Here is a 21,498-nt window from a genome sequence, read left to right on the forward strand (position 1 = left end):
AACAAGACAACAGAAAACATAACACATACGGACAAGTTCCTCTTTTGTTCAGGCACTTTTGTAGCTCTACGAGACTCTGCTCAGTTTTTCTTTTATTGCTTCTCCATCAGTGATAGCACCTGGTGTTTTTGTTTAGTTTTTTGCGAGTGGAGCCTAAAATATGCCGTCAACAGACTGGCACCATTTTAGTGCCAGTTCTTGATGCTCATCCTTACTGAGAGCAGCTTAATACATGGGTGACTGCATATGGGCTTGATATGTGGAGCGAAATCATGTGCTATGTGATTGTTGTATATTTGTTCTTTGTATGATTACACATGGAAATAAATGTTAGGTAGTAAAAAAATACATACGATAACACAATAAAATACACTTTATAAATGACTTGGGCCATGGATTAGCTCCAGCTAAACTACATTTGGACACACGTGGCTTTTAAAACTTTGAATTCAAGAAAAAGTTTTTAACACTGGACAGCTCACGTATAGAAAAGAGTCACCTCCTACAAATATCTAGGCATATGAAGGTGAATGGCTTTTACATTCATCTCTTCTCTGTAGGTTGGTTGTCTCTTATCCACAGGAGGGAAATGCATATGCTGATTATTACGTACAAGGCCTCAAACTAACCTATTTATGTTTCTAGCCTCTTGTCCTACAGCACCACGTCTACCGCTCGACTTGTTTGAAAAGCTCCCAGAATGAACTCTGAATTGGGTAAAACTGTTTTTCTCCTTCTTTCTCAGGCGTTTTATGGCTCGTCCTGACCAGGACTCCCTGGAAGAAGAATAGTGAGAAGGTATCACAATGGGATCTTTGTGGCTAAATAAACACGGACAACATCTCATCGTCGTTAGACTTGTGTTCGTCAACTCTCCAGTACGATGTCTTCTTCTACGTTCTAAGTTTCAATTATTATGTTTAATCAGTCAAATCATCGATAAACCAAACAACAATCAAAACGTAGTTCTGCTAGAAATGATTTTGTTTAAAAACTAAATCCCATTGATTAAACAGGACAGTTGAAAACACCTGCTCATGTTTACCTGAGCTGTTGTTCTGTCTTGTCTCCTCTTCCTTCACTGATCCATTCATCATGTCCTTGGTGTCAATTCTCTCATACTGAGTGTTTTGTTCTTAAAGGAGAAGCACATTGTCCGTCCATCAGACCAGCAGGGAAGTGAGTGAAATGAGTGAATGAAACACAAAACATTGATTATATTTACCTGAGGTGTTGAAGTTCTTCATCATCATCATCTCTGTTTCTCTCCTCATGTTCCCTGTCGTGTTACAGTTACAGTTTTCCACATTAATGTCATTCGGCTTCACATTCTGTTCCGACACAAACTCAATTGTGAAATTTAAAAGTGAAACATGCTGCTTTGTGGACATAATAAGACATTTGAGGACGTCACAATATCAAAGTTTGGGAAACACTGATCAACATCTTCTGACATTCTCTGGATCAAACAACTCATTGATTAATAGTAGAAAATTATTCACTGACTGATTATGAAAAGAATCGTCAGATGCAGCTCAATTAATATTTAAATGCCATCAAATATTTCATAACTTACGTCGACTTATGCGTTTTTTGATGATCAGATACAGAACCAGAGCCAGCAGAAGTACCACTGTAACTGTGACAACTCCAGAAACCCATGAAGCCACGTGAACAACTGTACCGAGTTTCTCTGAAGAAAAGAGAAAACAAACAGGATGTAAATGTACAGACGACAGCATGAGCAGAACAGTGGTCATAACAACGAGGTAAAGACCAACAACATCATACATGAAGACCTGACATGTGTTTAAGGAGAGTCTCACCTGACACAGTGATGTTAGTGTCAATCCTGTGGTAAATGTCCTCCTGTTTGACCACGCAGCGGAAGCAGTTGGTCTTGGTCTCCGTCACAGTGACGAGGAGCGTGGTGTCGTAACGGCCTCGTGTCTCAGAGACCAGTGGCTCCTCTGAATTAAGAGAGGTTCCTTCACACGTCTGCCACTCTACACTCGGCTTTGATGAAGAACCTCTGACCACACACTGGAGCTCCACGCCGGCCTCTGTCACGTTCACAATCTTGAGGTCTGGCGCCTGAGCGGCTCCTACAAACACAGTAAAAACAATAACATGATGATAAACCACTGCAGCACTGTGGTTATCCATCATCCAGACACGTTGAACCATTTCCTGTGGGTCAGCTCATCAGTCAAACTATTCTGAATTAGGACTGGGTAATATATGGATAATAGATCTCAATTAGATTTTGAATATCGTCACATCATGATGAAGTATCAGTACTCGACTGTTCCTGGTTTTAAAGTCTGTTGCATTGATAATCATCATATGTTTTATATTGAACATTAAATTGAATTAACCAAGAATACACTAAACATTTTATATATCGATTAAAAAAATACATGAACTGTTTAGGATTGATTTTAAGATGTTATTGCTTGTTTTTATGGTTTTAAATGGGCCTATTTATGTGACTGAATACATCTCCAGACTCCTCGACGTAAAACCAGAGGTGATGGAGCCTTTTCAAATATAGAAAGTTTAACTTAAAGACACACCTCTTCTCCTTCAGCATTCAACTCAGGATGAGATAGACAACTTTCTATTGCACCGCCTCCTTCCTATTTTATTATATCTCTATATTTATTTATTTTTAAGCTTGCTTTTTTTATGAAAGTACTCACCGACAATGAGCTGCGTCCCGGACCGTCCTGACCCTACTGAGAGTCTGCAGGTGTAAGTCCCCGTGTCTTCAATCCTCGTGTCTCTGAGGATCATGGACGCGTTTCCATTCTTCAGCTCGTCGTGGAAGAGTGACACTCGTCCTCTGTACTGCTCAGAAGTGTCATCCTCAGAGTTATATCCACGCTCGTAGAGGAACACGTCATTACTGTCTTTATTCTGCCACTGTACCACTGAGTATTCCAGGCTCTGCCTGTTTTCAGAAGAGCAGTGAAGGACGGCGTCTTCCCCCTCCTTGACGTACGTTCTGGAGACTGGATTAAAAAACAGATAATCAATCAATAGATTTGTTGTTGACGCGTTATTTTGTTTCTAATATAAACGTTCTGAAATGACAGTTTGAAAGTCTGCATATTATTAATGTTTCATTTACTTCAACTCAAATTTTAGATTTATATTAAAGTTGCACTGTCCTTGTATATGTATTTAAATATAATATGTTTAACGTATTTTTTGTTATAGCAGCTCTTAGTAGAGCTTGTTCGGTATTGTTTTTCATACCTGATGTGGAGTATTAATGTGAAGGGTAGACCGGAAGTGGCACAGTTGTTGTTGACGGAAAGAAGAGTTGTTGACATGTAACAGAAAGGAATAAAAAGTGAGACGCTGTTGGCGTCAACACCGGCCATTCGTGTCCTTCGATTGTTTATCTACGTTCCCAGTATAGACGCCTTTATCTCGGCTACATATGTATATATATATATAAATATGTATATATATATATATATATATATATATATATGGAGGACCAAAAGGGCCAAAATTAAATAAATAAATACACCATTAAATCATTCATTAAATGTGTCATGAAATAATTAATTAAATGTGTCATTAAACAATTAAATGTGTAATTAAATAATGAAATGTATTTAATTAATTAATTAATTACACATTTAATTATTAAATGACACATTTAACTAATGATTTAATGGTGTATTTATTTATTTAATTTTGGCCCTTTTGGTCCTCCAAATATATATATTTACGCATATATATGTGTATGTATACTGTATATACATATAACAAGGGCCTTTCTGCATGGAGTTTGCATGTTCTCCCCGTGTGTGCGTGGGTTCTCTCCGGGTTCTCCGGCTTCCTCCCGCAGTCCAAAAACATGCAATGTGGGGATTAGGTGAATTGGACACTCTAAATTGACCATAGGAGTGAGTGTGAGAGTGAATGGTTGTTTGTCTCTAGTTGTGTGTGTGGCCCTGCGATGGACTGGCGAACTGTCCAGGGTGTACCCCGTCTATCGCCCGATGTAGCTGAGCCCCCCGCGACCCTCTGGTGGAGGATAAAGCGGTTAGATGATGACTGACTGACATAACTATACAGCGCAAACAGCCAATCAGAAACAAGGGGGAACCGAAAGAGTCAACTGCGTGTGCTCTCGTAGTTCAGACAGCAGCAGCTTTGTAATAAACCAATGGGTGTAAAAGTGAAAGTCTACAAGACTGCATTCAAAATAAGTTGGTTTTTTTTTATCATTTCTGTACAAACATCAGCATATTTTACTTTGTTTCAGTTGCATGTTTAACTCGACGTCTCTGTCACCGAGCTGCGTTTACTGCGTCATAACTATTAACCATAACATAACCATATTATTTCATACCTGACTCAAAAATACAACTCAAACGTCTCCTCACCTTCATCCTGCGCCTGCGGTGTTGATCCAAAACAAACCAGAGAACAAAAGAGCACCAGAGTGTTTTTAGCAGAAAAGCCCATGAGCGTGAGTTCGTTCCAACCGAACCAGGAAGTTGTTGTGATTTACATTAGAGACAGGACGAGTTGACAAGTGACGCTCATTTAAAACGAATACATTCATGAAACTGACCAGCAGAGAGTAGTCACTGCTGCTGACTGCGTGACAAAAACACAGAAGACAGAACTAAAGAACGAGGGCGGATGTGCATCGCGTCCACCTGAAACGCCTCCCACCACGAGACATCACGAGACATCACGAGGACACGTCCTGTCTTCAGAGACTTCACACATGCTGGTGAAAAAAGTGTTGAACTGTAAAAATAAGAAAACCTATTTTGACTTATGCAATCACTGATCTAAGTATTTTTGATCTATTATCGTTTTATATTATGACAGGAAATCAGTCAATTTGTCAGTAGTTGCTTTTTAATTTATTTTTTTATGTGGGCGGGGTAAAGTAAATATTCACACATAAACGTAAACAAAGAGATATTATTTCTCTTTCTTTCCTCTGGCTCGGTTTCACCAACGTGACATTTTCACGTTTTTGACATTTTTCTTCTTCTCCATGTCGACATACAATATAAATAATAATATAAAAAGAATAAACCGTTGTTGGCATCTTACCAAACCCTCACGTTTGGAACGTTCTTAACGTTTCCGACGTCTCGCTCGACTACAACACTTTCTACGTATTTGACGTTAAAATAAAACAAAGACATTTAGACTGCTTTGTCGTTTTAACATGCTGCTTTTAGACGTTTCACGAAATGTCATCATTTTCACAACATTGACGTGTTTCGACGCGCAACTATGCGACATTTTTATCTCACTATATGACGATGTTAACACATTGTTTGAAGTGTATTTTAAAAACCTTTCGTACAGTTTCACAGATGTTGATGTCTAATTATTATACTTTTGATGTTTGAAGGACATTTTCTGACGTCACAGTAAAAACATTGTCAGAACAACAATGAATTATTGTTTAACGCACTTTGAATTTGTGTCCAAGAAAAACGGTTTAAGAGACAGTGAAATAGTTATTGTTTGTGTTTTTCTGGCACTCAGTTTTCAAGAAACACAGAGGCAGTAAAATATATTTATTTCCCATTATTAAAGTGACAAATGGATACACAGTATATAAAGAAGGCACAAGTATTTTTTTTATCTGAGAAATGAAGCAAAAAATGAAAAACTTATTTCTGGTTAACCAGTGTCTGCATGACTTTCATCAAATGCAGACTTTTAAAAACTTCCTAATCATTTTCACAGAAAAATGTACTTTCAGTGAAACGTGTCTTTATAGTTTGGCTTACTTGAAGCACTTACTTACTCCGAGCTCTTGTTTGTACCCAAATGTTGAAATGCATTTATTGGAAGTCACTTTGGATAAAAGTGTCTGCTAAATGACATGTAATGTAACATAATGTAATGTGTCAACATTCATCCATCCATCCATTCACATTCAAGAAATACAGAGAAGCTTAAGGGTTTTCCTTAAATACATAAACCGTAACAGTGCAAACACATTGTATGTGTCTTTAAAGGCCCAGTGAGTAGATTTAATGGAGTTTAGAGGAGCGATACTGAGATGCATTCAGTGACCCCGGTAAATGTTGTTACTTTTGAGGGCGTTAAACAGTGCATGGAGCCAAGAGGAACACTTACTGCTGCTGCCACCTTGTGGACATATAGGCACCTCAAGTCATTTGACATGACATTGTTCAGTTTTCTATCTTTTTTTTAAATCTGATTATGAATAATCTCCTTCACTGATCAACTTCTCAGTCAATCTGAGGTGAAACCAAAATAAACGTGAACCACTTGGACTTTAAATTTGACCCCTAAATTCTACACAGTGGACCTTTAACAGTCATTTACATCAACGTGATCATCGTCACAAAAGACATTTTAGTGCAGACGACAAAGTGAAACGATGAACAAACACTAAAAACACAGCAACGACAGAAAAACACATGAAATATTACAAATAAAACACTTTCTGGTTCTAAACCGGTTCCTGTTCTAAACTGGTTTCCTTATGGCAAATTCACTCAAAGTGTCTGGACAAACAGTTTATTTTTAAATTCTCTAGCACAGGGGTCACCAACCTTTTTGAGACAACCTGAAGGGTAGAGAATAATGTGTGCGGCTGCCATATTAACATCTTATGCAATTCACCATTTAAACGATGAATATTATGCATTCAATTGCAAACACATTCATTCCAGTGATTACTCCTAACGATTAGCACAGGTTTTTATAAACGACAGCAATGATATTTCACTGAGTGATCAGTGAGGTGACATGTTGGTGACCACTGCTCGAGCATCTGTTCATGATGCTCACGATAACGACCTCACAGGTGACTTTGTATTTTGCATCAATAACGAATTACATTCGTCTACATCTTTTATGTATTTACTTACTTGAATTCTCGCACTAAATTACGACTAATAAGTGCACACACATGGTAAATATAGAATATTGCATCAGAAGAGATGTTTTCACAGCTCAGGCTACACTGACACAAAAACTGACCTGTTCAAAAAACATATTTAAAAAAACGTAGAAATTCTTTCATTAAAGTAGTAAAAATATAAAATAAAACAATTCTATAGATGACAGCGAACGACGCAGCTTTTAGCTTCTCTCCTGTTTGACAGCTGGAGCTAAGTTCACTTTCATAAAAGTAGATATAAAATTCACTTTGGACGATTCATTGCTGTTCCATCAGCTCTGTGTCGATCTTTTAGATCCGACATTTGGAATCTGTTACACACAGACCCACACACAGGAAACATAATAAACAAACAACATAACATAAAACAACGTCAAATATGCACATTAATAGATAACATATACATGTTCAGGGTCAGTGTGTTGCGTCCCGTATGATGTTTCGAGGCGATCGGTCAATGTGTGACAAAGTCATAGGGCACTTCCTGTTTTGTGGTGAATGGTCAAAAATCGCGAGGGTTGTCGTGGTCGCGCTGCTTTGAAACTGTAAAAACGTTTTTCCGCAACTTTTCACCTTTGATGCGCCTAGTACGACTTGACGTGTTTTTTATGTCGGTGCGACAAACGCACTCGGACGACTTTGTTAATTTACGTAGGGCGCAAATCGGCAAAATGGACGCCAAAATTCAAAATGGCCGACTTCCTGTTGAGTTGAGGCTATGGTTACGGTCGACTTTTTTCTTCGTCTTGGTCTGTTACAACTTTCCACCTAATTTCGGTGGAACTCAATTTTGCCTCTGTTTTCACTATAGGGGGCGCTATAGAGCCCTTGAGCAACACACAGGTCGGGGAACTATGCCAATATCACATTTTCACCAGACCTGACCTCCATGCTAAGTTTCAAGAGTTTTTATGCACGTTAAAAAACGCTCAAAAATGATCGCAAAGCCGCAGAGATTATAATAATCTGAAGGAAGAACAGACAACAGCTCTATAGCGCCTCCTAAGGCCAAAGGTGGATGGAGCAAGCCAAAATTAAGTTCCACCAAATTTCACAAAACTTGGTGGGAACTCGTAATAAGGAAGTGGGCATTTATCGTACCAACATAAAAAAACGTACTACGACACATCAAAGACAAAAAGGCGCGGCTACGGCAAACATGGGGAGTTCGGCGATCACGAAACAGGAAGTGCCCTGTAACTTCGACATGCATTGACCGATCGCCTCGAAACTTCGTACGTGACACAAGAGACCGACCCCGAACACGTCTACAGACACAAACCTGATAACATTTGAAGCTCATATGACTAACTTCATAATGTTTGGGTTATTTTTACATTCAAAGTCGGATTTCTTTCTCCTTTTGGCCCCGGGGTCAGAAGCTGAAGCTGTAGAAAAAGGAGAAAATAAAACATAGACATTAACAACAACAAATAAATGTTTACAGTGTACATACATCACTGTGGTAGTGACACACGGGGACGTCCAGATGTCCAGATGTGAGCGGATCATCAGGACATTTGATTAAATACTGCAGTCACTGAGCCTGAGCATCAGCATCTGTGTGTGTGTCATGACAGCGGTGTGGAAAACATTTGAAAGTAGAAAGTGATTTTCTGTTCTGCTGAAGTTAGACGACAGAAAGTATCTTTACCATTATTGATACGGAGAATTATTGACACTCTTATTGATGCTATTCTCTATAATTAGGTGCAAAAGTAGAGACATGATATGACAATGTGTTTTTAAACTCATGCTTGTGTTCAGTAAAAAAGTTCTAGTAGATCAGTCACGTTGTTTTCCACGGCTTCATAGCTCCTCCTCAAAGAGGGCGGAGTCGTCATAGCAACCGCTGTGTGAGACTGTCGTGACGCAAACACAAACTAGTGACTTGTAAAGCAGTTGTTTTCACTGAAACATTAGAATCAGTGGATTAAAAATAGTTCAGTACTTCCTGCATGACTCATTCATTCACTCACTCTCTCATTCATTCACTCACTCATTAGCTTTGCTAAATGTTGCAGATGAACGCATGTTTTCAGGATTTTTAAGCCTTTTAACTTTTGTTGGCTCGGATTCTCGTGTCAGACGTCGCGCTCATGACTCTTCAGTGACGACACTCTCTGACTAAAAAAAACACTGATGAAGCAGGAAACACCTGCTCATGTTTACCTGAGGTGTCACTGGGCATGCGCTTCTCCTTCTCCGTCTCCTCCTCTGTCTTCACTGTGTCATTCCTAATGTTCTTGGTGTCAGTGATTCTGTTTCCAATGTTTTGATCTAAAAGAAGCAGCAAATATTCCGTCTCATAAACAGAATCACATCAAACCAGCAGGAAAGTGAGTGAAATGAGTGAATGAAACATAAAACGTTCATTATATTTACCTGAGGTCATGTTACTGGATATGACGTTCATCATCTCCATGCTCCCTGTTGTGTTACAGTTAGAGTTTTCCACATTAATGACATTCACACACAAACTCAAATCACATCAAAGCAACAACAAAGTGACTCAGGAGTATAAACATCAACCATTTCATGTGACAAGTATAGTTATAATTCTAAGTATCTAACATTTAGAATCTGACAAACTTTAGATAATTGCAATTATTTTGTCGTATGTCGACGGTGAAAACTTGGGGAACGAGTTCCCACAAAACAACAAAACCATTCAAAGTGAAACATGCTGCTTTGTGGACATAATAAGACATTTGAGGACGTCACAATATCAAGGTTTGGGAAACACTGATCAACATCTTCTGACATTCTCTGGATCAAACAACTCATTGATTAATAGTAGAACATTATTTACTGATTGATTATGAAAAGAATCGTTAGATGCAGCTCAATTAATATTTAAATGCCATCAAATATTTCATAACTTACGTCGAATTCTGCGTCTTGTGAAGATCAGATACAGAACCAGCTGAAGTAACACAAGTGTGAAAACTCCAGCAAAAAACATGCCTACGAGAACAACTGTGCTGTGGGAGGACTGAGTATCGTGGGAGGACTTTTTCTCATAGAGTTTCTCTGAAGAAAAGAGAAAACAAACAGGATGTAAATGTACAGACGACAGCATGAGCAGAACAGTGGTCATAACAACGAGGTAAAGACCAACAACATCATACATGAAGACCTGACATGTGTTTAAGGAGAGTCTCACCTGACACAATGATGTTAGTGTCAATCCTGTGGTAAATGTCCTCCTGTTTGACCACGCAGCGGAAGCAGTTGGTCTTCGTCTCGTTCACAGTGACGAGGAGCGTGGTGTCGTAACGGCCTCGTGTCTCAGAGACCAGTGGCTCCTCTGAATTAAGAGAGGTTCCTTCACACGTCTGCCACTCTACACTCGGCTTTGATGAAGAACCTCTGACCACACACTGGAGCTCCACGCCGGCCTCTGTCACGTTCACCATCTTGAGGACTGGCGCCTGAGAGGCTCCTACAAACACAGTAAAAACAATAACATGATGATAAACCACTGCAGCACTGTGGTTATCCATCATCCAGACACGTTGAACCATTTTCTGTGGGTCAGCTCATCAGTCAAACTATTTTAAATTGACCGTGAAGCAAAAACTGTTCATTTAACACATACATGACAAAAGGTGCATTTAAAAAATAAGTCATTACATACATTTAAAATGGTCAAATTACAATTAAGGGCAAGTATATATATATATTTTATTATTTACCATTTACCATAATCACTCACCTTTTTCAAGTCCAATTCTGTTTCTGAGAACCCGTTCTAAAAGGAAAAAAACACAAAAGTGAATGTTTTTACAGTGAACGTTAGCTACACCATGGATTTTATAATATTCATTTTGTTTAATGTTAACAGTCGACAGAGGATTGCCCTTAAACTAGGATTTAGAGTTCTGGGGCCTGAACGAGCCCGCAGGTCTTTAAGCCCGAACTCGACCCGACACACCAGCATGAAGTGTCTGCCTGAACCGGCCTGAACCGGCCTGACCCCCTTTCATTTTTTTTCAAAATGAAAAAAGAAATCATTTTAGCTGAGTCATGTTTGACTGTATCGGACCAATATAAGTATCTGTAGATACTCGAGTTTGTGATATCGGTATCGTTATTTTCTTGATTAATCCATTTGTTGTTTAGTGGACAGAATGTCAGACATGGAGGAAAATGTTTTTCATCACTTAAAATGACATTGTGAAGAGGACACTAGAGAGAGGACAAGGTGGAGGTGGAGGTGACCTGCTGTGGTGACCCCTGAAGGGAGAAGAGAAAAGACGACGACTCACCGACGATGAGCTCCATCGCGAATATTTGCCTTCCAGAACTCAAACCTGGAAGGTCACAGGTGTAAATCCCTGTGTCTTCAATCCTCGTGTCTCTGAGGATCATGGATGCGTTTCCGTTCTTCAGCTGGTCGTAGAAAAGTGACACTCGTCCTCTGTACTGCTCATCCTGACAGCACCAGCCGTCCTCAGTGTGATGTCCAAGCTCATAGAGGAACAAGTCTTTACCATTTATGTTCTTCCAACTTATCAGTGAGTCTTTGAGACTCTGATTGTCTCCAGAAGAACAGTGAAGGACGACGTCTTCCCCCTCCTTGACGTACGTTCTGGAGACACCTGGGTTTGAGAGAACAAATATATTTGAATGGTTACATTTGAACAGAGCAATCAAAACAAATAATCAAACTTACAATTTCCTGGTCATGTACGTTATGAGCATTTACAACTAGAGCTGTGACGTTCATGAACGAGTTAGGAGTGTGGGAAAACATCCATTCTTAGATGCATCGTGATTCAGACGTGGACGATTCTGAATCGATGCACAAATGTCCAAATTCCCATTATTTAAATTTTAAATAACGTTAAAATAAACCGTATGAAAACTCCTGAGTGCAGCGCGCCGTCACCCAGACACTTTATGGGGAGCACATAGGTGAAGGTGGAGGTGACCTGCTGTGGTGACCCCTGAAGGGAGAAGACAAAAGACGACGACTCACCGACGATGAGCTCCACCGTGGACCTTTGGATTCCAGAACTCAAATGTGGAAATATGCAGGTGTAAGTCCCCGTGTCTTCAATCCTTGTGTTGATGAGGATCAAGGATGCGTTTCCGTTCTTCAGCTCGTCGTAGAAAAGTGACGCTCGTCCCATGTACTGCTCATCTTGACCGTGCAGCCCGTTCTCGTAGTGCCAGCCTCTGTCGTAGAGGAACACTTCTTTATTTTGGTTCTTCCAGTCTACCACCGTGTTCTCAAGGCTTTCTACAGAAGAACAGTGAAGGACGGCATCTTCCCCCTCTGTGACGTACGTTCTGGAGACACCTGGGTTTGAAAAAAAACATAATATATTTGAATGGTTACATTTGAACAGAGCAATCAGGTCACATTTACATGACACGTCTTTTACTCTAAAGCAGCAGTTAAATCATTTGTAAAAGGTTCAATATTTACTGCTCTGCTATACTGTATGCATCTATAGAAAACTACTGAACACAAATGTTTCTACTTCATTCTATTGACTTTAGCCTGAGAGCTCAACAGTGATGTCAAAAACCAGAGATTCCAATTCCTCCAAGATCATATAATTATGATTATTATTATCATCATCATTACTGTTAGTGAAGGTCTTTTTATTAAAATAACAATTAGAGGTAGACAGATTAATAGTGTCTCAGATTAATTGGGCCAATGTTTGGCATTTCTTTATAATCGTTTTGGCTAATTATTATTTTCTTCTCAGAAACTTGATAAATAATACTAAAAGTAGCAAAACTTTGCTTTAGGCAGATGTGGGGGTAGAGTGGCTCAGTGGTTAAGACCCTACCTTGTGTACCAAAGACATCATGGTCGCAAGTTCGATTCCACCCCTGGCTAATGGTACTTGATTCCATTGTAAGTCGCTTTGGATAAAAGCGTCTGCTAAATGACATGTAATGTAATGTGTTGATCCTTAGATTGTGAATTTATAATAAGCAGCTAATATCATAAATTAAGTGATATCATTTATGTGTGACACTCTTGTAAATAGGGCATCAATTCATAAAAAAACTGTTGAAATATGCTGGAAAATAAAGTTGAAAAGTTGAAATATGGAAATAATATGTTTCTGCCCAACAGCAATCTCCAATACTTATTGACCTTCATGGATTTGTTAAAAGACTATACTTTTTTTAACCTAAACTGACTTACCCTGGATTTCCACTGGACGCGGAACGGCCGCGGAACGGCCGCGGCGCGGTTCTGCTTCGTCCTCTCCCAAACGTCAATCCCCACCGGGCGCGTTACGGCAGCGGCGCGGAGCCTTGGGAGCCAGCGGTATTCACGGAAGATCGCGCGATAATCTCGAACGGACGCGAGATCCAACTGTTGATCTGGCCATCTATTTTCGATATTGTGCTTCTACCATGTGGAAGTTTGCTAGTCAGTTCCGCGGCCGTTCCGCGTCCAGTGGAAATCCAGGGTAACCCTGGATATCACTGATATTTGGGACTCTGGGGGCCCTACCAGTCGCCAAAGTGTGGAAAAACAATACTCAGTCATGTTTTCGTGGTTCCGCTTAGTGTAAGTATAGGCGATAAAACCCTCGATGTTGAATTCCCTGCGCTTATGACGTCAGCATGCGCATTTCACCGCGAATGTTACCGCCCCACCAGTACGTTTACTTCGCAAGCTCCACCTTAGCTCCACCTTGTCCCTGCGAGAGTGCAGGCGAGGGAGGAAGAGCGGTATTATGTCAACGCGAAGGGACAAGTGTGCTGTTGGTGGCTGCACAGTGGAGCACAGTGTTTTACAGAGGATTTTATATATGAAGCTAATGTGCCGGATAAAGTCAGCAAACGTGTGTTTGTGTGTTCGCACCACTTCACATCAGACTGCGACCAGCGGTCGCTGTATTTAGTCAGGGGACGTATTTCACCGACGTACAAACACACACATTGTTAAGAAAAGATCACATAGAGCTCATAACTGACCATTCTGACACGTCCTAATTAAACATATTTGTTCAGTACGTCCTCCATGACCGGAGCACAGACTCAGGCTGATACAATCACATAAATCAGCTGTTTATGCAGCTCGCCGCTGACGATCAGCGGTGCTGCACTCTCTGTGCAGCGGTGCTACACTCTCTGTGTCACCGATAGCCTAAACTGCGGCGTGCTGAATAAACTGTATGTTGCTGTATCAGACCGGAGACTGTCTGATACAGCGGTAGCGCGTTACACGGTGATCGCCAGCTCGCCGGAGCACCGGAGGTGGTCAGCGGTGGTGAGGTCTCCGGAGCACAGTCTCCGGTCTGATACAGAAACATACAGTTTATTCAGCGCGCCGCTGGCGATCAGCGGTGGCGATCAGCTGATCGCCAGCGGCAGTTTAGACTATCGGTGACACAGAGAGTGTAGCACCGCTGCACAGAGAGTGCAGCACCGCTGATCGGTCAGTTATGAGCTCTATGTGATCTTTTCTTAACAATTTGTGTGTTTGTACGTCGGTGAAATACGTCCCCTGACTAAATACAGCTTACACGGTGATCGCCACCGCTGATCGCCAGCTCGCCGGAGCACCGGAGCTGGTCAGCGGTGGTGAGGTCTCCGGAGCACAGTCTCCGGTCTGATACAGCAACATACAGTTTATTCAGCGCGCCGCTGGCAATCGGCGGTGGCGATCAGCAGTTGTGTGTTTTTAACTGATTTACAGTTGGACAGTGTTCGGCTCGATCCTTATGTAGGACGTCTCTTCCTGTGACGGCACTCTCGCTGACATGTTGATATTGTCAGAGAGCTAGTGGAGGGAGGGGGAGACGAATAGAGCTGTAAAGCGCTGTAAAGAGGACAAATCAGAAACCCCCTGGAAGAAGTGGGTGTGTGTTTGCCTGTGTCTCATTTGCATATAAAGGGACCATGCACAAAACCGAGCGTTGTGAAAGGGGCGGGTTTAGCAGGGTTATTGAACTACTATGATTCTTCATCCTTATGGTATTTTGACCAAAGCATGTCACTGACATGTTCATTAGGACACCAGGGAACTATTTTAATGGGGGAAATAGGGTATAATATGTCCACTTTAAGCGTACTTGGGATGGCCATGTATCCCAGAATACATTTCGGCGGAGCATAGCAGTAGATAATAGAAATATCAATCTGAAATAAATATTTTTCTGTGTCCCGGAACAACGTTTTAACATCATTTGAGGCGAGAAATTAGTCATTTAGAATTCAAACATATGGTTTGTGTATGAAGATATGATGTATTTATAGTTTGGCAGCGACGTTTGTCGGAGGTGATCAGCTCCGCCTCTGTGGGCGCTCGGCGCTCACTGTGCCCGGCACAGAGCAGCGTTACCTCGGCCTGTCCTGATGAAATGATCTGCTGGCTCAGACGTCGCTGTCATTACATGCTCGGTGTGATCCATAGATTTGTTGTTGACGTGTTATTTTGTTTTTGATGGAAACGTTTTGACCTGAAAGTTTGAAAGTTTGTATATTATTAATTTTTTTTTAATTTCAACTTTGAATGTTAGATTTATATTAAAGTCGCACGGTCATTGTATCTGTATTTAAATATAATATTTAAATATTAGATATGTAGAATAGTATATATTTGTACACGTATATATATACACTACACTACTCAATGCTGTACTATATCTATTTTCCACATTGTATTATATATTTTAATAGAAATAAATTAATAAATGAAGTTAAATATTTAAAATGTAAATATAATAACAACATATATATGCATTTATTAAAAGTATTTCATATGTTCATTTATCAACACCGTAGGTGGCGCTAATGAGGCTGCAGCACTTGGCGCCAGCCACCATTCAAACAGCAGAACAATACATACATACTTGCATACTTGAGTATTGAGGAACAACCACATACTTGTGTACTCCCGTACTTGGCAAGTATATACTCCCAGCGTACTTCTCAAGTATATACTTCCCAAGTAAGCAAGTACATACTTGCTAACTTGAGTATTGAGAAACGGCCACAGTCTATCGCGGGATCTCGCGTCCGTTCGAGATTATCGCGCGATCTTCCGTGAATACCGCTGGCTCCCAAGGCTCCGCGCCGCTGCCGTAACGCGCCCGGTGGGGATAGACGTTTGGGAGAGGACGAAGCAGAACCACGCCGCGGCCGTTCCGCGTCCAGTGGAAATCTATCACATATACTGTAGAAGTCCAAAAGACTAAGATTAAATCTAAAATGGCTGCCAAAAACAACACTGCACCAAACAAGGACACAAATAACTGGGAGTTCAGCTCAGAGCAAAGTGAAAGTAAAAGTGTACAAGAAGGACGTGAGGCCTGCATTTTAAATACAATTATGTATTCAATCAAAATATTAAATACATTACTCAAATCTGAACTGAAGGACGTGAGGCCTGCATTTTAAATACAATTATGTATTCAATCAAAATATTAAATACATTACTCAAATCTGAACTGTCAAATAAACTTTTGATTCAAGGGTTAAAAATCTACTTTTTGAAAATAAAAATACTTCAGTAAATGTACTTACATTGTAAACTTCCGCATCTACATAACAGCTATATAACAGGTACAGGCCTAAATGTCATAAAGTCTTTTTTCTTTTTCTTTACATTTTATGGAATTATTCAAAAATAATCGACAGATTATGGTGATTGTGAAAATAAGGGTTAGTTGCAGCTCTACCAGGGTCACTTCCTTAACAATAATAATAATGATCATTACAATTTCACAAACAATGTCTGAATACATTCGATGAAAAATGAACGAGTTAAAGAATCAAACTTGTTGCTGTAACTCAGGATGTAGACATGAAAGTTATGAGACACAAACATGATCATGTCCCTGTGTCTGTGTTTTAAAAAGTACACTTTTAACTCGCCATCTCCACTTTAACTTAAAGTGGTTAAAACTGACTTAAATCAGACGAGAGTTTGTTTACCTGTTCACTATTACAGGTTTATTAAAGTGCTCATTTTACTCGGGAACTTAGTAAAACGTTTCCTCACCGTTAGTCTCGTCCTGATGTGTTGCTCCAAAACAAACCAGAGAACAAACGAGCACAAACACGAGCGTGTTTTCAGTAGAAAGGTGAGGCCATTTCTCAATACCCATATTTGTAAATACTCCAGTATTTGTGAAAACGTCTTCAGAACTTGGACTGAGGGTCCAAGTTCTGTTCCGATTCTCATGTCTGAAACTGAAGAGATGACGTGACGTCAGGCTTATAAAGCAGGAGGGAGTCCCTCCTCCTCCGGAGGCAGACGTCACGTCTTCCGGCCAGTCAGGACTGGCGTAATGAAAGAAAAGCTTCTGGGGACAAGCGCGTAGGGGCGTGTCCCATAGTGAGATACCGAAACGAATGTTGAAAAACAACGCTCTGCTCAGACGGACTTCCTGTGTTACACTCAAAGCATTCCTGGCGGTCATTTTTCGGGGGGCCGTGTTGCCGGAAGTGGCAATGAACACTGGCTTTGTGAATATGATATTTCCCTAGAATGATCAACAAATTAATTAGGTATAACTCTGCTTTTTATTTTTGTTGTCGTGGGAACCAAACAGTACATCTTTCCACAACAAAGAACAATCAGAGACAAGTTTGTCAGTAATGTATCGGGAAAGATCTTTCCAAAAAGTGGTACATTAGACATTAGCAGAACAGGTGCACCATTGTTTCTGGACATATTCCACATAAAGAACAGTTAACACATATGTCACGCTTAAACCCAAGAAGATATTGTTTAGCAGGATAATACCTATGTATGATTCTTAATGAGACTTCTCTTACTTTATTTGTAAGGAGGAATTTGTAGGGAAGGTTCCAGATATTTTCCCAGTTCAGGTTATCAACAAAATTAGACCAATAGGGAACAACATTAGGGGTACAGGTGACATCTTTCTGGATTAAAGATCCAACGTTACGATTATTATTCCTCATAGTGATAGCGAAACACACACGACCAACTGAGGTCAATTTAGGGTCCAAAGATGGTAAACAGTGTGGTTTACCAGTCCCTTTTAAGAGGCTTCAAATACCAGACGAGATGGCGCCCATAACAATTGCAAACTCCTTTGGAGTGATTGGAATGCCAAAAGTGTGAAGGAATTCAGAATAATTCAGCAATGTTCCATTATCATTTAGAAGTTGAGATACTAGAATTATGTTATTAGTGAACCAGGTTTTATAAAATATAGATTTGTTTTTGAACTATTATTCCAGAAGCATTAAATATTCATTCATTTAAGAAACAGACAGAATATGAAAAATAAAAAGATCTACACACATACTGTACATGTGTGTGATTCAGAATCAGGATCAGTGTCGATACTAAATTACACGATTACGCGAAAATTACGCTTTAATTTAGTTCAATTTTTTTTGCACACTAGAGGGCGCCACAACATAAAAGAATGAGAAAAGAAAGTGTGGTGACAGAAATACAGAAAATGATGAATAAACATTTTCAATGTCTATTTATACATGAATTTATTTTCTCTATTCATTTATAAATTTGTGTATTTATTTGTATTAATTCATTTGTATACTTGTTTATTGTGTGTCTGACCATACCAACACTAAATGATTTAATTTGTTGTTTTAATAGCTCATGTTGTAACTACACTACATTTTGACCTTTTCGACATCTCACTATACAACGACGTGAACACATTATTTCATGTGTTAATATGTCGTTTTCAACATATTTCATCCATTTTAACGAAGTATGTCATTAAAGTCTCAGTATTATAATAACAATAATAATAATAATGATAAACTGCTGTTTTCACAGCAGGTTTGACATCTTTTGATGATTTTTTGAAGGACATTTCCTGATGAACAACATGCTCAGAAAATCAGGAACCAACGATCAATTATCGTTTAACGCACTTTGACTTTGTGTCCAAGAAACTTCACTGTCTTTATATATAGACAGGGAAATAGTTATAGTTTTTTCTTTTTTTATTAGTTTTCAAGAAACATCACAGAGGCATTACAATGTATTTATTTCCCAACAAAACCCACATATATATAAAAGAAGCCACAAGTATATTTTTACGTCAAACTGATTTTAGATGAAACAGTGTGTGCATTATGTGATTTCATCAAATACAGACTTTTAAAAATCCTTGAAGGTCATCCATCCATTAATTCACATTCAGATTCAAGAAACACAGACAAGCGTAAGAATTGTCCTTAAATAGAAAAACAGTAAAAGTGCAAACACACTGTATGTGTCTCTAAAGGACCAGTGTGTACATTTAATAGCATTAAGGCATAAGAGGGATGGAGTAGCTCAGTGGTTAAGACCTGTACCCCGTGTGCATCGACATCATGGTCACAAGTTCAACTCAAGTTGTACTCAATTCACTTGTAAGTCGCTTCGGATAACAGCGTGAAACAGCGTGTGGAGCCGAGAGCAGCGGCCGGCGCTGAGGTCCACTGACCAAACACTTACTGCTGCTGCCACCTTGTGGACATATTACATTATGTTACATTACATTTAGCAGACGCTTTTATCCAAGAGCTAAACTGGTTCCTGTTGTTTAATTTATGGCAAATTCACTCAAAGTGTCTGGACAAACAGTTTATTTTTAAATTCTCTAGCACAGGGATCACCAACCTTTTTGAGACAACCTGAAGGGTAGAGAATAATGTGTGCGGCTGCCATATTAACATCTTATGCAATTCACCATTTAAATGATGAATATTATGCATTCAATTGCAAACACATTCGTTCCAGTGATTACTCCTAACGATTAGCACAGGTTTTTATAGACGACAGCAATGATATTTTACTGAGTGATCAGTGAGGTGACATGTTGGTGACCACTGCTCGAGCATCTGTTCATGATGCTCACGATAACGACCTCACAGGTGACTTTGTATTTTGCATCAATAACGAATTACATTCGTCTACATCTTTTATTTATCTACTTACTTGAATTCTCGCACTAAATGACGACTAATAAGTGCACACACATGGTAAATATAGAATATTGCATCAGAAGAGATGTTTTCACAGCTCAGGCTACACTGACACAAGAAACTGACCTGTTCAAAAACATATTTAAAAAAATGTAGAAATTCTTTCATTAAAGTAGTAAAAATATAAAATAAAACAATTCTATAGATGACAGCGAACGACGCAGCTTTTAGCTTCTCTCCTGTTTGACAGCTGGAGCTAAGTTCACTTTCATTAAAGTAGATATAAAATTCACTTTGGACGATTCATTGCTGTTCCATCAGCTCTGTGTCGATCTTTTAGATCCGACATTTGGAATCTGTTACACACAGACCCACACACATGAAACATAATAAACAAACAACATAACATAAAACAGCGTCAAATATGCACATTAATAGATAACGTATACATGTTCAGGGTCAGTGTGTTGCGTCCCGTATGATGTTTCGAGGCGATCGGTCAATGTGTGACAAAGTCATAGGGCACTTCCTGTTTTGTGGTGAATGGTCAAAAATCGCGAGGGTTGTCGTGGTCGCGCTGCTTTGAAACTGTAAAAACGTTTTTCCGCAACTTTTCACCTTTGATGCATCTAGTACGACTTGACGTGTTTTTTATGTCGGTGCGACAAACGCACTCGGACGACTTTGTTAATTTACGTAGGGCGCAAATCGGCAAAATGGACGCCAAAATTCAAAATGGCCGACTTCCTGTTGAGTTGAGGCTATGGTTACGGTCGACTTTTTTCTTCGTCTTGGTCTGTTACAACTTTCCACCTAATTTCGGTGGACCTCAATTTTGCCTCTGTTTTCACCATAGGGGGCGCTATAGAGCCCTTGAGCAACACACAGGTCGGGGAACTATCCCAATATCACATTTTCACCAGACCTGACCTCCATGCTAAGTTTAAAGAGTTTTTATGCACGTTAAAAAAACGCTCAAAAATGATCGCAAAGCCGCAGAGATTATAATAATCTGAAGGAAGAACAGACAACAGCTCTATAGCGCCTCCTAAGGCCAAAGGTGGATGGAGCAAGCCAAAATTAAGTTCCACCAAATTTCACGAAACTTGGTGGGAACTCTTAATAAGGAAGTGGGCGTTTATCGTACCAACATAAAAAAACGTACTGGACACAAAGACAAAAAGGCGTGGCTACGGCAAACATGGGGAGTTTGGCGATCACGAAACAGGAAGTGCCCTGTAACTTCGACATGCATTGACCGATCGCCTCGAAAACTTCGTACGTGACACAAGAGACCGACCCCGAACACGTCTACAGACACAAACCTGATAACATTTGAAGCTCATATGACTAACTTCATATCGTTAGTGTTATTTTTACACTTGAAGCGGGATTTTTATTTTCCTTTTGTCCATGGGGTCATTCAAGTTCAGCAACTCTGACAACACAGTGCAGTCATTGGATTTTTCAGTTTCTGTTGATGAAGCTGAAGCTGTAGAAAAAGGAGAAAATAAAACATAGACATTAACAACAACAAATAAATGTTTACAGTGTACATACATCACTGTGGTAGTGACACACGGGGACGTCCAGATGTCCAGATGTGAGCGGATCATCAGGACATTTGATTAAATACTGCAGTCACTGAGCCTGAGCATCAG

At 39.8% G+C, this 21,498-nt stretch overlaps 2 protein-coding genes across 5 annotated transcripts in view; both read right to left on the minus strand.

Annotated features, from left to right (window-relative positions):
* Window positions 1–260: 260 nt before the first annotated feature.
* LOC122768350 (butyrophilin-like protein 10) lies at window positions 261–4,703 on the minus strand. Its single transcript, XM_044024283.1, has 7 exons — window positions 4,407–4,703; window positions 2,703–3,014; window positions 1,827–2,105; window positions 1,577–1,693; window positions 1,226–1,279; window positions 1,046–1,135; window positions 261–776 (listed from the first exon to the last, which is right to left on the minus strand). The coding sequence occupies exons 1-7, from the start codon at window positions 4,486–4,488 to the stop codon at window positions 751–753; spliced, it is 960 nt and encodes a 319-aa protein (XP_043880218.1). The 5' UTR covers window positions 4,489–4,703; the 3' UTR covers window positions 261–750.
* Window positions 4,704–5,555: 852 nt separating this feature from the next.
* LOC122768347 (butyrophilin-like protein 2) overlaps window positions 5,556–21,498 on the minus strand; it is a 39,905-nt gene continuing 23,962 nt past the window's right edge. Inside the window, exons 4-12 of one of the 4 annotated variants that reach the window (XM_044024278.1) lie at window positions 11,916–12,239; window positions 11,203–11,535; window positions 10,650–10,685; window positions 10,098–10,376; window positions 9,818–9,964; window positions 9,317–9,361; window positions 9,104–9,211; window positions 8,269–8,319; window positions 5,556–7,242 (exon numbers count right to left, since the gene is read on the minus strand). In XM_044024278.1, coding sequence (XP_043880213.1) covers window positions 7,223–7,242; window positions 8,269–8,319; window positions 9,104–9,211; window positions 9,317–9,361; window positions 9,818–9,964; window positions 10,098–10,376; window positions 10,650–10,685; window positions 11,203–11,535; window positions 11,916–12,239 — 1,343 coding nt within the window. In that variant the 3' untranslated portion in view covers window positions 5,556–7,222. Of the gene's footprint in view, window positions 7,243–8,213; window positions 8,320–9,103; window positions 9,212–9,316; window positions 9,362–9,817; window positions 9,965–10,097; window positions 10,377–10,649; window positions 10,686–11,202; window positions 11,536–11,915; window positions 12,240–18,853; window positions 21,330–21,498 lie in introns of those variants that run through there. The other 3 variants (XM_044024277.1, XR_006360294.1, XM_044024279.1) reach the window with 3 other exon arrangements.

This window comes from Solea senegalensis, linkage group LG4 (assembly GCF_019176455.1).
Source record: "Solea senegalensis isolate Sse05_10M linkage group LG4, IFAPA_SoseM_1, whole genome shotgun sequence".
NCBI classification, from domain to species: Eukaryota; Metazoa; Chordata; class Actinopteri; order Pleuronectiformes; family Soleidae; genus Solea; species Solea senegalensis.

Bases quoted from the DNA above. Each gene is read 5' to 3' on its own strand.
- LOC122768350 (XM_044024283.1), bottom strand. From the start codon at position 4,488: ATGGGCTTTTCTGCTAAAAACACTCTGGTGCTCTTTTGTTCTCTGGTT. The intron at 3,015-4,406 runs GTGAGGAGACGT...TTTTTAATCCAG, and splicing joins ACCGCAGGCGCAGGATGAAG to TCTCCAGAACGTACGTCAAG. The intron at 777-1,045 runs GTAAACATGAGC...TTCTTCTTCCAG, and splicing joins AAGACAGAACAACAGCTCAG to GGAGTCCTGGTCAGGACGAG.